Here is a 13,405-nt window from a genome sequence, read left to right on the forward strand (position 1 = left end):
GAGTTTAGATCCCCGATATAATTTTTTGTAACAAGCAAAACTCCTTGTTGGAGATGGGTTTTTGAAAAATTGGTCTAGAAGACTAAAAATACTAAAATAGACCGCGATTGCTGTGGTTGAATAGACATGGCGCAGTGGGCCATTTTGGGATTGAAGATAAGCCAAACCGACCCGACCCGACCCGACTAGCCCAACCAGCCGTCGCCGAAATTTGACCTGTTTCAGATCCAACCATATTTTTCCCGTTCTATCCTGTTCTCATAATTATGGTCCAAACAAACAACCACACTCACTCATCCCCTCCACAACACACCACTCCCTTCAAAACGACGTCGCCCGCTCCAAAATCCACCCCTAGAAGCGCGTCCTCCACACTCCCAGCAGTGGGAGTCCCCTCAAAATATAACCCCCCTTTCCTTTATTTTCCAACCCAATCAATTTGGTTCAAATTGAATCTCAATCCCTCTCTTCTCTCTCTCAGTCACTCTCAAGTCTCAAGCAAAAGGTCCAATGGCGTCCGCCGTGCCGGAAACCCTAAGCCGCGAGCAGTACGTGTACATGGCGAAGCTCGCCGAGCAAGCCGAGCGCTACGAGGAGATGGTCAGCTTCATGGAGAAGCTCGTCGTCGCCTCCACCGCCGCCGGCACCGAGCTCACCGTCGAGGAGCGCAACCTCCTCAGCGTCGCCTACAAGAACGTCATCGGCTCCCTCCGCGCCGCCTGGCGCATCGTCTCCTCCATCGAGCAGAAGGAGGAGGGCCGCCGCAACGAGGAGCACGTGGCGCTCGTCAAGCAGTACAGATCTAAGGTCGAGACTGAGCTCTCGGCCATCTGCGCCGGAATTCTAGACCTCCTTCAGTCCCACCTTGTGCCGTCGGCCACCGCCGGCGAGTCCAAGGTGTTTTACTTGAAGATGAAGGGGGATTACCATCGGTACCTTGCTGAGTTTAAGAACGGCGATGAGAGGAAGACGGCTGCTGAGGACACTATGCTGGCTTACAAGGCCGCTCAGGTATTTTGATTTTTTCCTTTGTAATTTTCGGTTTATGAGGAAATTGAATTTGATTTGATTGGTTTTGTAGGATATTGCATTGGCTGATTTGGCTCCTACACATCCTATAAGGCTGGGGCTGGCGCTTAACTTTTCGGTGTTTTACTATGAGATCCTCAATTCCTCAGAGAAGGCTTGCAGCATGGCTAAGCAGGTTTGGGCTCATCAAATTCTTTTAATTTATTATAATTCTGTTTTACTCTACATGTCTCTGATCATATGAATAGGAAGTAAATGAGTAAGATTTAGTCTGTGTAGTTTCTTGTTGAGTTTTAGGATTCGAGAAAGTGCTTTAGTTATATGTCTAGTTATTTGTTTGTTTGGAAATCCGGGTAGATTCATTGGTAATTTGGTATAGTTAAAAATTAGTACCGGAAAATGTGGTACTGTTGTTTACAGTAAAATTCTTTTTGTTTTCATGTGAGAAAAGTCGAAGAAGTTATATTGGTGGATGATTTACATTTAGTTTGTTGTGGCCAAACTATATAAATGCTGTTAGTTCTTTTGTTTGTATAAATCTATAGCAGTGGCTGACACAACTAGCCTCCATAGTTTTGGGGTAGAGTGCTTACAAATTACAATACCATATGAAACATGGCATGTCAAATTGTCATAATATTCCAGAAATTCTTAGATATAAACTTTCGGGTTGGACAGGGCACCAAGGCTGAAATGGTGTTGGATTTGATTTACTGACGCAATAAGTGCTTTGGTAGCTGGAAATGTACATCTTATATGCTGGACTTTGACTTTTAATTGCTTGGATAATTGTAGTTTTGGTAGGAGTTTGACTGGACTTTGACCATTAATTGCTTGATTCCAATGGTTGTGTAATTGAAGCTGTTTGTCAAGTCATTTTGTTTTGCCCACTTGTTCATCAAGTCATTTTCTCTTGTCCGCTATCATTTGCCTGAATTCCAGATAGATAACCAATGGTGGGAAGAAGGAAAATCTTAACTAGGGACCTTAGATCTTTGTAGCTTTCTTTCAGCAGTAAACGCATGAACTTGGTTTTGTTTTTTTGTACTCCTTTAGTTACTGGAATAGCATAATATAATTGGCCTTAATATCATGTGTGTTCAGTTCACAACATAGATGCAGAACGTCATTGATAGCATGACTTAATCTCCGCAATAGAAAAGTCATGTCTGTTTATGCAAAGCTGTTTCACTTCCACAACATAAATGCATGTGCAATTGTCTTTATTGAACAGTCGGTGTTTATTTCATGTAAGGGTGTCTTGGTTTTGTGAGCTGTGTAGAATGTTTCACGCTGTATCACATGGATGCACAATATTGCTGAATTTCCTTGATCACATTGGCTTCAGCAGGCGGTTAACATAATAATGGGGATCTCCCACAGTTAAACATTACATGTACTCTCTCTCTCTCTAATCAATGTGCAAGTTGTTTAGGGATTTGGAAGTATTTCTCGTCTCAATGAGGTATATATACTAGTTAAAGGAAGTGTAAAGGCCTAATCGATAGCTGTAAGGCTTTGTAGGAAAAGTATCAGAACTCAGCCAAAACTCATTTGGTATCTTAAGAGACAACCTGATAATTCTCTGCAAACTTAATGGTCTATGAGACAACGAGCTTAGAACAGAATAGCCCATCAAGGTGTTCTTGAAGCCCCTTGGTAAGATTGATTGAAGGAACAAAGTGACTGTCACACAGTATGTGCGTACGAATGAAGTCATAATCAGCTCACTGTCCTTGGTGACAGCATGAAAATAGGATTGAAAATCATGCATGTATATTGAGGTTATCAAAAACAGCATTGTGGACATCAAAATGAGAAAAATGGAGCTATTTCTTCGCTCTAGCGAAATGAGGTTGGGTTGGGGAAAAAAAAAAAAAAGGGAAAAAAAATCTCAAAAAACTCAAAAACAGACTGTGAGTTCTGAATATCTAGAGCAGTTGGTCAGTAATGAAGAATGCATGCACAGGAAAAGTACTTTAAAATGGTCAAATTGCTAATCCAAGATCCAGTGTTACTTTGACATGGTATAGAATGGGAATGGGAACAAGTAACACAAGGTGTGTCGTCCATAGTGCACTCATAAATTGATTAACATCAAAAACTGCAAGGTTACTGTTTGGACGAGTTAGAGTCAGATGCTGGAATGATCCAACTAGAATGAGTAGGACAATGATACTCAGTAGTGATGGGTTTCTTGAAAGTTGCTTAGCTCTTGAGGGAATACTGATGAAGGCCTTGATATTGCTGTAGAGGTAGGATTGGAGAAGCTCCAGAGCAGGCAAGGTTGCAGATTAGAATAAGAAAAAACAAAAAAGAAGAGGTAAGAAAGTAAGAGGGAAATTTAGATTTAGGTTGTTAACCCTGATTAGAAAGAAAACAAAGATCTCTAATACTCTGTAAGGTAAGGCTTGAGAACTTTTGAGTCATAGTTTTCACCCCAATTGAACAGTATTCTGGTTTTAGGAAACTGTAAAGCTAATTGTTAGTTAACAGGAAATTGAAAATTAGAAGCAGCTTTAACTGTTGTTTTGTCTTCTGTTGTTGCTGTGTTCTTGTGTCTTGCTGAAGTAGACTGTTTTTTTAGGTTTTGTACACTTTCTGCAGGTGCTTTCGTATTGTTTTTTACTTTTACTGGAAATTCTGTTGTATGTAAATGTCTAACTACAAAGAGATTTAATGGGCAAGATCAAGAACTAAAACTAATGCATTTGTTCTCCATTTTATTTTCTGAACTTTGATAACTTTACATGAGTTCTCCTGATTTCTTAGAGGTAACTTTCTATTTGTGCAGGCCTTTGAAGAGGCAATTGCTGAACTTGATACGCTGGGAGAGGAATCATACAAGGACAGCACTCTAATCATGCAACTTCTGAGGGACAACCTCACTCTTTGGACTTCAGACTTGCAGGTCAGTGCTACTCGTAGTTGAAGCATTAAGTGATTTTTGTACAGTTGACTTGGATGGGGATGCTTAGTTACCTTGTTGTTCTATGGCCATAACAAACATTATATATCAATAGCACTTGAGCCCTTTTATGGCACTAATTATTAGTATAATAGTAAGTTGACAATCATCTGAACAGATTTAGCCTTTTTGAAACCTTAAAATAAAACCTATGATATGATATGCAGTTTCATGCTTAAAGAACCAAAGAAATGTATTTTTTTTCTGGAAGTCGTATCTCTTTGGTTAAGAAGATCCAAAAGTTTTATAGATCCCAGAGGGTACAGATTGATAATAGGCATATCAAAATCATTGCATGTCAGAACATCAAAAGTCTTGGTCTCAGAAGATGGAATAACTAATGTTTTTGTCATCTGGGAGTAAATTTATTCATGATGTTCTTTATACTGTTTGATTCACTTGCATGCATGTGGCTCTTCAGTTTGGGATTTCAGTAATTTCAGTGTAATAGCTAGGTTTTTCATTTCTGCTTCTGAAGCCGTTCATGGTTATAACTATCTCGGGATTCTTGCAGGAGCAAATGGACGAGGCTTAACCACTGGATTGTTGTGCTCCTTGAGGGAGGTGGGCTTGAATGTCATAAATACTCTATAATCTGCAGACTCTACTGTGTATTACATTAGTTTCTTATGTGCATACCATATGCTCATGTTGACATGTTTCCTTCTAATTTGTTCTGTTATTGAGAGTAGTAATGATGATTCCTAGTATTTTTGTGCTCTTATAAGTGTCTGATCAGTTAGAATTGATACTGTTCTAAATGCCTGATCATTAGATCCCCTATTTGAAGGCATAAAATTGTGTCACTTCAAGGTTTTCACCTTACCCGTATTTGTGCCCCCATATATGCATATTGCTTTTCTCTTAAGTTTTTCATCAATCAGATGTGTTTTGCTTGTCGCATGACCATTTATATACATCCATGTCCACATGAAAAGCATGTTATGTAATGTGACTATCGGATAAAATATATAATCTAATTATCTTCCCTAGCAAATTTGACAAATCTATTGAAATGCAACCCAATCCTAAAGAGTACAGGTCACTGATGACTTAATTTAAGTAGAAAAGAGTTGATATTAGTGACCGTTTTTTATTTTTATTTATTTATATTTATATTTATTGTTATTATTACTATCATCTTTCTATCTATTGTGACCATATATTAGCAAGGGTTTGGTTTGTTCCTTATCTTGTTCAAAGATGAGAGTTTGTTTCTAGTCTTGTTCGGCAATAAAGAATACAAGCATATCTGCTAGAGTTTCTTGGTAAAATACAAAATTAAGGCGACAGCCGGCGATGTTCCTAACGAGTAAGGATAACCTCATGGAATTCAATCTACTCTGCTATTGTCAAAATTGTCTTATTCTTAGATTATTTTCGCAGGAAACATGAAAAGCAGAATAGAATGTTGGTATAAATAAAGCCCTGATCCTCATCAACTTAAACATTTGGTTCCCTTACTTCTCTATCTCTATCTTAATCTCTCTCATTTCCATCCCAAAATACCTTATGTGCATATTATCCTCTTTCCTTTAGGGTTCTTATGCTTAAGCACCCTAGTCTCTGAATACACCGTTCTGAACCAAATGTAGTCTCTATTAATGGAGATGAAGTACTTTCTGTTACAGCAATTAAACTAATTTTGCAACCCATTTCTCGTTTATGAATTCCCACAAGGTCTTGTGTCTTAATGGGAATGGAGTTGCATTGTCTCATGCTCCTGCCAAATTTTGGGATGGTGGATTTCTTGGCATTTTGAACACCACCACCAGTGAATTCTTTTGGGACGAGGTTGAATTTGATTCCGACATCCTCAACTGGGATCCTATCCTCCATATTAGCTTCTGGGGTTATACAATTCAAATGGGGATGCGTTTTGGATCAAGAACCAAACGGGTCCTTGGATATTTAGTTGTAGCCAGAATCAATTTACTAATTCTATATTGTAATTCTTTTCTTAACACCCTTAAAACCCAAGGTGTTGTGGCACGATGGTTTACAGTTTCTCAACAGGATTCCGGCCAAGGAACAGCTATTATTACGGTGTCATGGACGTAGAAGAAAAAGAAACAAAGAAACAGCCTGGTTATCCTGAAGGAAGACTGAAAGAAGAGGATGGAGAAGATTTTCTTACTGAGAAGCTCAATTGTAGCTAGTGATCAATATACAAATTAAACATATAAAAGAAAATTGATGACGTAAAATAAACAATAAGCAAGGATCATTTTCTTAATAGTGCGGAAAAGAAAATGGGGTTACAAGATTTTTCAAATTTAGGGTTAAAGGTATCTAGGTCACCTTTCATGAACCGTCTACCAATATTAGCTTCATATACATTATTGATGTGTTTCCTCGCCAAGTCTCAAGACTTTCCAATAATTAATACACAAGATACTAATCTTCGGTTCCAAGCAATTAAATTTCCAACATCCAACCTGCAGGCCGAGTGGAGTTGAGTATAATTTTATCTTTCTAGAGTAATGGACCCTACAGGAAACAATATTCTAAATAGCAGTTTACAGACGATTTGGAAATATTCAATTAGTTGTGTGCAAGTAATTAATTGTGGGATTAGCCTTGGTTTCTAAGTCCTGCAGCAGAGAATTCAACGATATGTGCTAATTGAGGTTTTTCGAAAGTACATTATTTAGAAGGGCCACTAGCGTTATTCCTGAGGTACGGAAGAGAAGCGCGACAGTATATAAGCTCTCTCTGTGAAGGCAGGAATCCCTTTTGCACCTTCCTCCATTAAGTTTCGATCTATTTGGACAATCCTTAGATGAGATCAGCCTTGGTAATAAGTGTGTACGCAGTTTTGTGCTATTTCCTTCTCTCTAAAATTTGGCTGGCGAAACTGCTTGTAGTAATTAATTGTGTGTACGTAGGGAGAAGATTGTTTAGATTAACCACTTCCCAAAGGATCAAAAGAAAATCTCTCCATCCATGGAAGTACGATGTGTTTTTGAGTTTCACTGGGGAAACCCGTAAGGGTTTCACTCACTTCTTGTACAAAACCTTGCAAGGTCGAGGACTCAGTGTTTTCAGGGACCAAGAACTTGAAAGAGGCACAAACATTTCTTTGAAGCTCTTGACTGCAATAGAAGAATCGAGGTTTGCCATTGTTGTTCTCTCTCCAAAATATGCTTCTTCCACTTGGTGCTTGGACGAACTTTCAAAGATCTTTGAGTGCATGGAAGTCCGTGGCACCATTCTCCCGATTTTTTACAAGGTGAAGCCCTCGAATGTACGGAACCAAAGGGGAAGATTTGCAAAAGCCTTCAACAAGCATGAATATCATAACATGGCAAAAGTGCAAAGGTGGAGAAGTGTTTTAACAAAAGTGGGCTGCATCGCTGGATGGATATCAAAAGATTGGTATGCATTACAATTCTATCAAGTCGTAGCTAGCACTATATGTTTTTGAGAGAAAAGAGAGTAAATTAGATGCATAACTTCTATTACTATGATACCTTATTTACCAAAACTTCATGGGTATTTACATTTTTTTTTCATTTGTTACCAAATGGACTTGTGATAAATGATAAGTAGGTCTTTCTGGGTTAGTATTTTAGTCTAAGTCAGCCAATCAATGGCGTGGTTTTCACTTGGCCTGGGTAGTTGTCTGGGAAGTGGGAACACCAACAAAAAAATAAAAAATAAAAAAAAGGAAAAATAAAAAGATGTACACAGTGACGCACTATCTTATATATGGTTAATATATTTTCTCTCACCTAAAGATTATTTTGTTGTTGTTTTTGTATTTGTTTTTTTTTACAGGTACGAGTCTGAGCTTATCGACGTAATTGTAGAATCAGTGTATAATGCTTCATAGGTCGATGATCTACCGAAGAGTGAGTTAAGTCATAATTGATGAAGAACCTGCTAGAGAAGAAGGACAAATGAATACAGCGAGTGAGAAGAGGTGCCGGGGGGGGGGAGGTGTGGTGAGATATTCTCATCAGGGAAGGTGGTGGCTGGAGTGTACTGTGCCTTGCCTTTTGGTTTGAGAATAAATTTGATTATTTGGAGGGTTACTTCTTCAAAAATAAAACTTACTACAAAAAAGACAATGCAACAAAAATTAAAAATAAAATATCACCAAGAGTGGGGTCTCAAAATGAGCTTGAGACCCTATTTTTAGAGTTTGACAAAAGAATACGTTGCTACATAGTAATATTGAAATGTGTAAGCTACAATGTATTTATATGTTCCTCTTTGGATAACGAATTCGTGATCTTAACATGTGAATTGGACAACATGTACACGTTGCTTGATATTTGCGGATTACCATATCGAAGTTATGGAATTCATGACCTGTGGAGTCTGTCATTTGAAGTTCTAAACTCTTTTACCTTAGCTAGCTACCTATAGCTACATATATTCAAGTTAATTAAAACTGATTTGCCAGGGCGTACGTAGTAGTGACTGTAACGGAAGATGTATGATTTTTATAAGACTCACAGTCTTGTAACTTTAGGTAATGTTATTATATGAGAATTTAGTTGGTTTCTAGTGCAGTATTTTTAATTCGAAGAGAATTCAAAACAGCCATGCATTGATGTAATTCAAGTGTTCCGGAAGAAAGAGTTTGGTTTTTGATACGTGGAACTTGACTACTATTCGATTGTTAGCATGATTTGTATAATATGCCAGGCTTTGATAAAAGAATATATACGAAAGTTGGGCGTATATTCCTAGTTTTATCTGCCGCATATTACCAAAAGAGAATTTTGTTCTTCATCGTATGATCCATCTGGTCTTGAATTATAAACTTTATCCTCTTGTCTGTACATTGTCTGAACATGTCTAAATAGACTATTAATAGTTTTGGCTAACCGGAGGTGGCAATGCGACATTGCATTAAGATGACAGACTACATATTTTTAAGTTTTGGCTCTATCTTTCTGAAGGAAGAGGAAGATGAAGCTATGTGTTTTGCATGCATCGTGATGTTAAGCTTAGCACCAGCGAACTGGATTCTCAAGCTTGTAATTTCGGAATAGCTTGGCCGGAAACTAGGTCACTTAGCTCAATAATGTACAAGCACAGGGCTAGTAAAGATTGAAATAAAGCTTGGTACGTTGTCGCTTTAGAAATTGCGCGCTGTGGGAAACATCAGAGTAACGAGTTATGATAAGAAACATGCATGCAGAGTTGGGGGACTGTGAGTCTGGTTTGGTCACTCGTATGATCAAATTCAAAGGCCCTCGATAAGGCAAGCAATTCAGTTGCCAAATGATATTCCTTTCAAACGAAGATGCCTTCCAGAGGATCGTTTTGAGTAAATCGATCTGTGCCCAATCTCATGATGATCAGTCTATCTGTAAAAGTGTATACAGGTAATTTGTATATAGATATATATAGATATATATAGATCTTATCTAGAGCGGAGCTCCGTTTTGAAATTAACTTGTGAAGTTCGAGTTTTGGGTCACTTTTCGGTCGCATATCCACATCTCGACCGTTCAGTTTTTAGGTACTAGTGTATAGATCATTCCTGCAAATTTTCAGCCAAATTGATGATCATTAAGGTATCTAACTCGCTTAAACCAATTGATGGACTGAATCTGTCAACTTGAACCGTACTAACTTTAAGGCAGTAATCAATGCCTTAACGATCATCAATTTGACTGAAAATTTGCAGAGATGATCTATACACTAGTACATAAAAACTGAACGGTCGAGATGTGGATATGCGACCGAAAAACGACCCAAAACTCAAAGTTCACACTTTAATTTCAAAGCGGACCTCTGCTCTATATATATATATATATATATATATATATATATATATATATATGGCCTTCCAATAAGGGATCCATTTTTTTGGTCTTTTATAGGGATAGGAATTAAACAAACTTTTTGATTATATTTTGTCATCTCAACCGTTCATTTTTTAGGTCCTAATGTGTAGATCACTTCTGCAAATTTTCAGCCAAATCGGTGATCATTAAGGCATCCAAAACTGCAATTTACACGAACGGACGGAATCTGTAGAACCAGAACCGTTCGTATTTATAATGGAAAATTGCAGTTTTGGATGCCTTAACGATCATCAAATTGGCTGAAAATTTGTAGAAGTGATCTATACATTAGGACCTAAAAACTGAACGGTTGAGATGTGAAAATATGATCGAAAAGTTGGTCTAATTCCCTATTCCTAGAAAAGACCAAAAAAAGAGATCCCTCACTAGAAGGGCCCTGTATATATATATATATATATATATATATATATATATATATGTAGACAATCAGACTTTTCAAAATATGGCGCCTGCAAGTTTTAGTTTACATGGTGCATGACTTGTTTATCAATCTTCCTCAATTCATATAATGTTGATTTCCATTTGGAAATATTATTTCGAAGTGATATCCTAATAGTATTGGTGCATGGCTAGCTTGTATTTCAGCCTCTATTCAGACATATAAACAAAATATGGTGAGATAAAGAACAACGTACTACACTTATAATATGGTTTCTTTTATAACTTGCTAGTCCTTCATTTCTAGGGCTTGTATTGTTTGTCTGTACGTAGCCTCTGCTTTATTGAGGGTTTCTTAAAATAATCAAACAAGAAAAAAAAAATATATATATATATATATATATTGTCATTGACATTACCCTTAGATAGTTCATCTCACTAATCGAACTCCTATATAAAGAAGATTTCGAAAAGAATTAAATCCAAACAAGGATTTATATGCATGAAAAGAGCTAAAAAGATGGATCTATTTCTTGATGGTGAGGGAATGAAAGTTGGGTTTAGGGAAACTGAGAACAATTCTTTCCATAAGTCTCAAGGACTATCCGTACTTCATATCGCTAGCTATTCTTTAATTTTACTTCATCAACTTTAACATTAATTTATAATTTTTTTTTTTCCAAGTGGTTTCAGGCAAAAGAAACCTCTGTTCTCCTCGTTTAATTCTTTACCATATCCTGAGGCTTGCAAATTGCAAATGAACACCCAATGTTTCAGTAATTAATATTATATATATATATATATATATATATATATATATATATATATATATATATATATTTTTTTTTTTTTTTTTTCTTTCCTTTTTCCTATATATGCCGAATGGGGTAGAAGCTACACCAAAATGTGCTTATCGTTATCGATTTCCCCAATCATGTCCATTTTATCTCATCGATGTTCCAAATAATGTTAAAGCTTCATTGTTACAGGTGAAATGATTGAAACCTACAAGGAAATGACAGAGTTTCATGACAATTTTGTGAAGTGATAAACAAGAGTACTAATTGGTGGTTACGTCGAATTCCTTGCTTTCTAAGTCATGCGCTAGATAATTTAACCACATTGCCATAGTATTCTTCCGAAAATACAAAAGTTAGGATCGCCACTGTCTTTCCTGAGGTATGAGTAAGAAGATATCCAAAGAAATAATTTATTTTGCCATATATATCATGAAATATTGTAATAAATTAATGGAGCAATAATATTGCTATATATATTCTCTAGCCTCCAGCCTCGATTTCCCTTTTCACTTTCTTTTTTATTAATGGCCTGTTCGGAAAGATTCTAATCTCTTTAGATGGGTTTAGCGTTGAAAAAAAGTGTATATGTTGGCAAATCTATATTCCCAAAGGTTTGGAAAATTCTGTTGGCAAAATTGCTCGTGGTAATTTATTTTGTGTACGTAGGGAGCAGATTGTTCGGAATCACTTTCAAATGCACCAAAACACAACCATGGAAATACGATGTGTTTTTGAGTTTCACCGGGGAAACCCGCAAGGGTTTCACTCACTTCTTGTACAAAGCATTGCAACGGCGAGGACTCAAAGTTTTCAGGGACCAAGAAATCCAAAGAGGTGCAAACATTTCTTCAATGCTCTCAACTGGAATTGAAGAATCGAGGTTTGCCATCATCATCCTTTCCCCAAAGTACGCTTCTTCTACTTGGTGCTTGGACGAACTTACTAAAATTGTGGAATGCATGGAAGTCAAGGGCACAACAATTCTCCCAATATTTTATAAGGTGAAGCCAACGAGTGTACGGAATCAAAGAGGAGCTTTTGCAAAAGCCTTCAAGAAGCATGATAATAATTATGTTAAAGACAAAGCAAAAGTGCAAAGGTGGAGAAGCGCTTTTACAAAATTGAGCGTTATCGCTGGATGGATATCAACAGAATGGTACGCATGCAGAGTCTGTCTAAGTAGTTTAAAATTACAAATTTATTATATGATTCACGATGGGATCCATAATTTTGGATGAATTAATTTTAGGAGTTGTTGTAACCAAAAAAAAAAAATGTATTCCATATTTAATTTGGGTGTGTTAAATAAGTCCTGTAAGGCTGTGAATTGCCAAAAAACTAACCACAAAAATCCTGTTAAAGGCTAAACTTGAACTCAAGCGAAACACTGCCTAAAATAAAGTTACTATTTTAACCATGTTTTTGTTTATTTTTTTTTTCTCTTTACACTCCTCTCCACCCATTTCAATATATAAACGTGTTCAAACTCATGATCCTAAGGGTGTTGAGTATACAAATAACCAACATACCATATCTTATTGATGATGGTTATCGATTATCTTACATATATATTTTTTTCTTTTCTCTATGTTATAGGTATGAGTACGAGCTTATTGAAGAAGTCGTGGAATTAGTGTGTAGCACATGCATCTTAGCTCGATCCAATGAATTTAGTCGGATCAAATTGATGAAGAACCTGCTAACTTTCAGTTGAACAGCAACGATGAACAGCCTGTCAAAAGTTCAATTGAAGGAAGCTGGACAACTAGGTGAACTAGCTATAATTCCAGTGGATGAAGTGGATCGAGGATGAACAACTTGCATACAAAGTCTTCGTATGAAGGTTTGAAAATTGATTAATTACTTTGCGATATAATAATGGCAGCTGCGCGCCCGCGGGGGGTAGTGATAAGTATAAATAAGCTTAGAATAAAAGAGTAATTAATTTATACACATGCTATTGAGATTGATGTGCGGCCTGTAACACCAGTACTTGCTTGATGAACAAGAAACCATTTACTCTGAACTTCTCGAACTCATTAATTCAACTCATACTTTTCTCGATCTTGTTCTATTATTGTTTTATAACTGACACACACACACACACAAACACACACCCGTACATACTCTCCCTTCTGTTGTAGCTAGAGCCAACACGTAAAACCTTAACATCTATCAGATCTAGATAAGTCTTAAACTTGTCCTTCATGTTCACCTCTGGTTTGTGTACGTTTCTTGTACAAAAATATATCTACTATATATAGATGTTAACACCGTATGTGTTTTGTTAATCAACACTAATCCATTAAAATTCTTGGAAATTGCATCATCCCAAGAAGCTAGAATATTGACGTCCATGGGTTTTTGACAATGCAGTTGCATATATAGACGAGGTGCTGCCT

The 13,405-nt window shown here is 36.9% G+C and overlaps 3 protein-coding genes across 3 annotated transcripts; all 3 read left to right on the top strand.

Annotated features, from left to right (window-relative positions):
- Positions 1–420: 420 nt before the first annotated feature.
- On the top strand, positions 421–4,877 carry LOC133723361 (14-3-3-like protein G-BOX factor 14 kappa). The gene is made up of 4 exons (XM_062150181.1): positions 421–1,011; positions 1,082–1,204; positions 3,824–3,940; positions 4,512–4,877. Exons 1-4 carry the CDS (start codon positions 511–513, stop codon positions 4,530–4,532), a joined length of 762 nt encoding a protein of 253 aa, XP_062006165.1. The 5' UTR covers positions 421–510; the 3' UTR covers positions 4,533–4,877.
- A 1,799-nt stretch (positions 4,878–6,676) lies between these two features.
- On the top strand, positions 6,677–7,918 carry LOC133710407 (disease resistance protein RUN1-like). Its single transcript, XM_062136479.1, has 2 exons — positions 6,677–7,375; positions 7,778–7,918. Exons 1-2 carry the CDS (start codon positions 6,780–6,782, stop codon positions 7,830–7,832), a joined length of 651 nt encoding a protein of 216 aa, XP_061992463.1. The 5' UTR covers positions 6,677–6,779; the 3' UTR covers positions 7,833–7,918.
- Positions 7,919–11,209: 3,291 nt separating this feature from the next.
- LOC133740727 (toll/interleukin-1 receptor-like protein) lies at positions 11,210–13,017 on the top strand. The gene is made up of 2 exons (XM_062168674.1): positions 11,210–12,159; positions 12,600–13,017. Exons 1-2 carry the CDS (start codon positions 11,561–11,563, stop codon positions 12,715–12,717), a joined length of 717 nt encoding a protein of 238 aa, XP_062024658.1. The 5' UTR covers positions 11,210–11,560; the 3' UTR covers positions 12,718–13,017.
- Positions 13,018–13,405: the final 388 nt, after the last annotated feature.

The sequence above is a fragment of the Rosa rugosa genome, chromosome 1 (assembly GCF_958449725.1).
Source record: "Rosa rugosa chromosome 1, drRosRugo1.1, whole genome shotgun sequence".
NCBI lineage: Eukaryota > Viridiplantae > Streptophyta > Magnoliopsida > Rosales > Rosaceae > Rosa > Rosa rugosa.

What these genes read in the sequence shown, in the direction of transcription:
- LOC133723361 (XM_062150181.1), top strand. Translation starts at nt 511, where the DNA reads ATGGCGTCCGCCGTGCCGGAAACCCTAAGCCGCGAGCAGTACGTGTAC. An exon ending in TGGCTTACAAGGCCGCTCAG is followed by an intron (nt 1,012 to 1,081) that starts GTATTTTGATTT and finishes TTGGTTTTGTAG; the next exon opens with GATATTGCATTGGCTGATTT. An exon ending in TTTGGACTTCAGACTTGCAG is followed by an intron (nt 3,941 to 4,511) that starts GTCAGTGCTACT and finishes GGATTCTTGCAG; the next exon opens with GAGCAAATGGACGAGGCTTA.
- LOC133710407 (XM_062136479.1), top strand. Translation starts at nt 6,780, where the DNA reads ATGAGATCAGCCTTGGTAATAAGTGTGTACGCAGTTTTGTGCTATTTC. An exon ending in GGATGGATATCAAAAGATTG is followed by an intron (nt 7,376 to 7,777) that starts GTATGCATTACA and finishes TTTTTTTTACAG; the next exon opens with GTACGAGTCTGAGCTTATCG.
- LOC133740727 (XM_062168674.1), top strand. Translation starts at nt 11,561, where the DNA reads ATGGGTTTAGCGTTGAAAAAAAGTGTATATGTTGGCAAATCTATATTC. An exon ending in GGATGGATATCAACAGAATG is followed by an intron (nt 12,160 to 12,599) that starts GTACGCATGCAG and finishes TCTATGTTATAG; the next exon opens with GTATGAGTACGAGCTTATTG.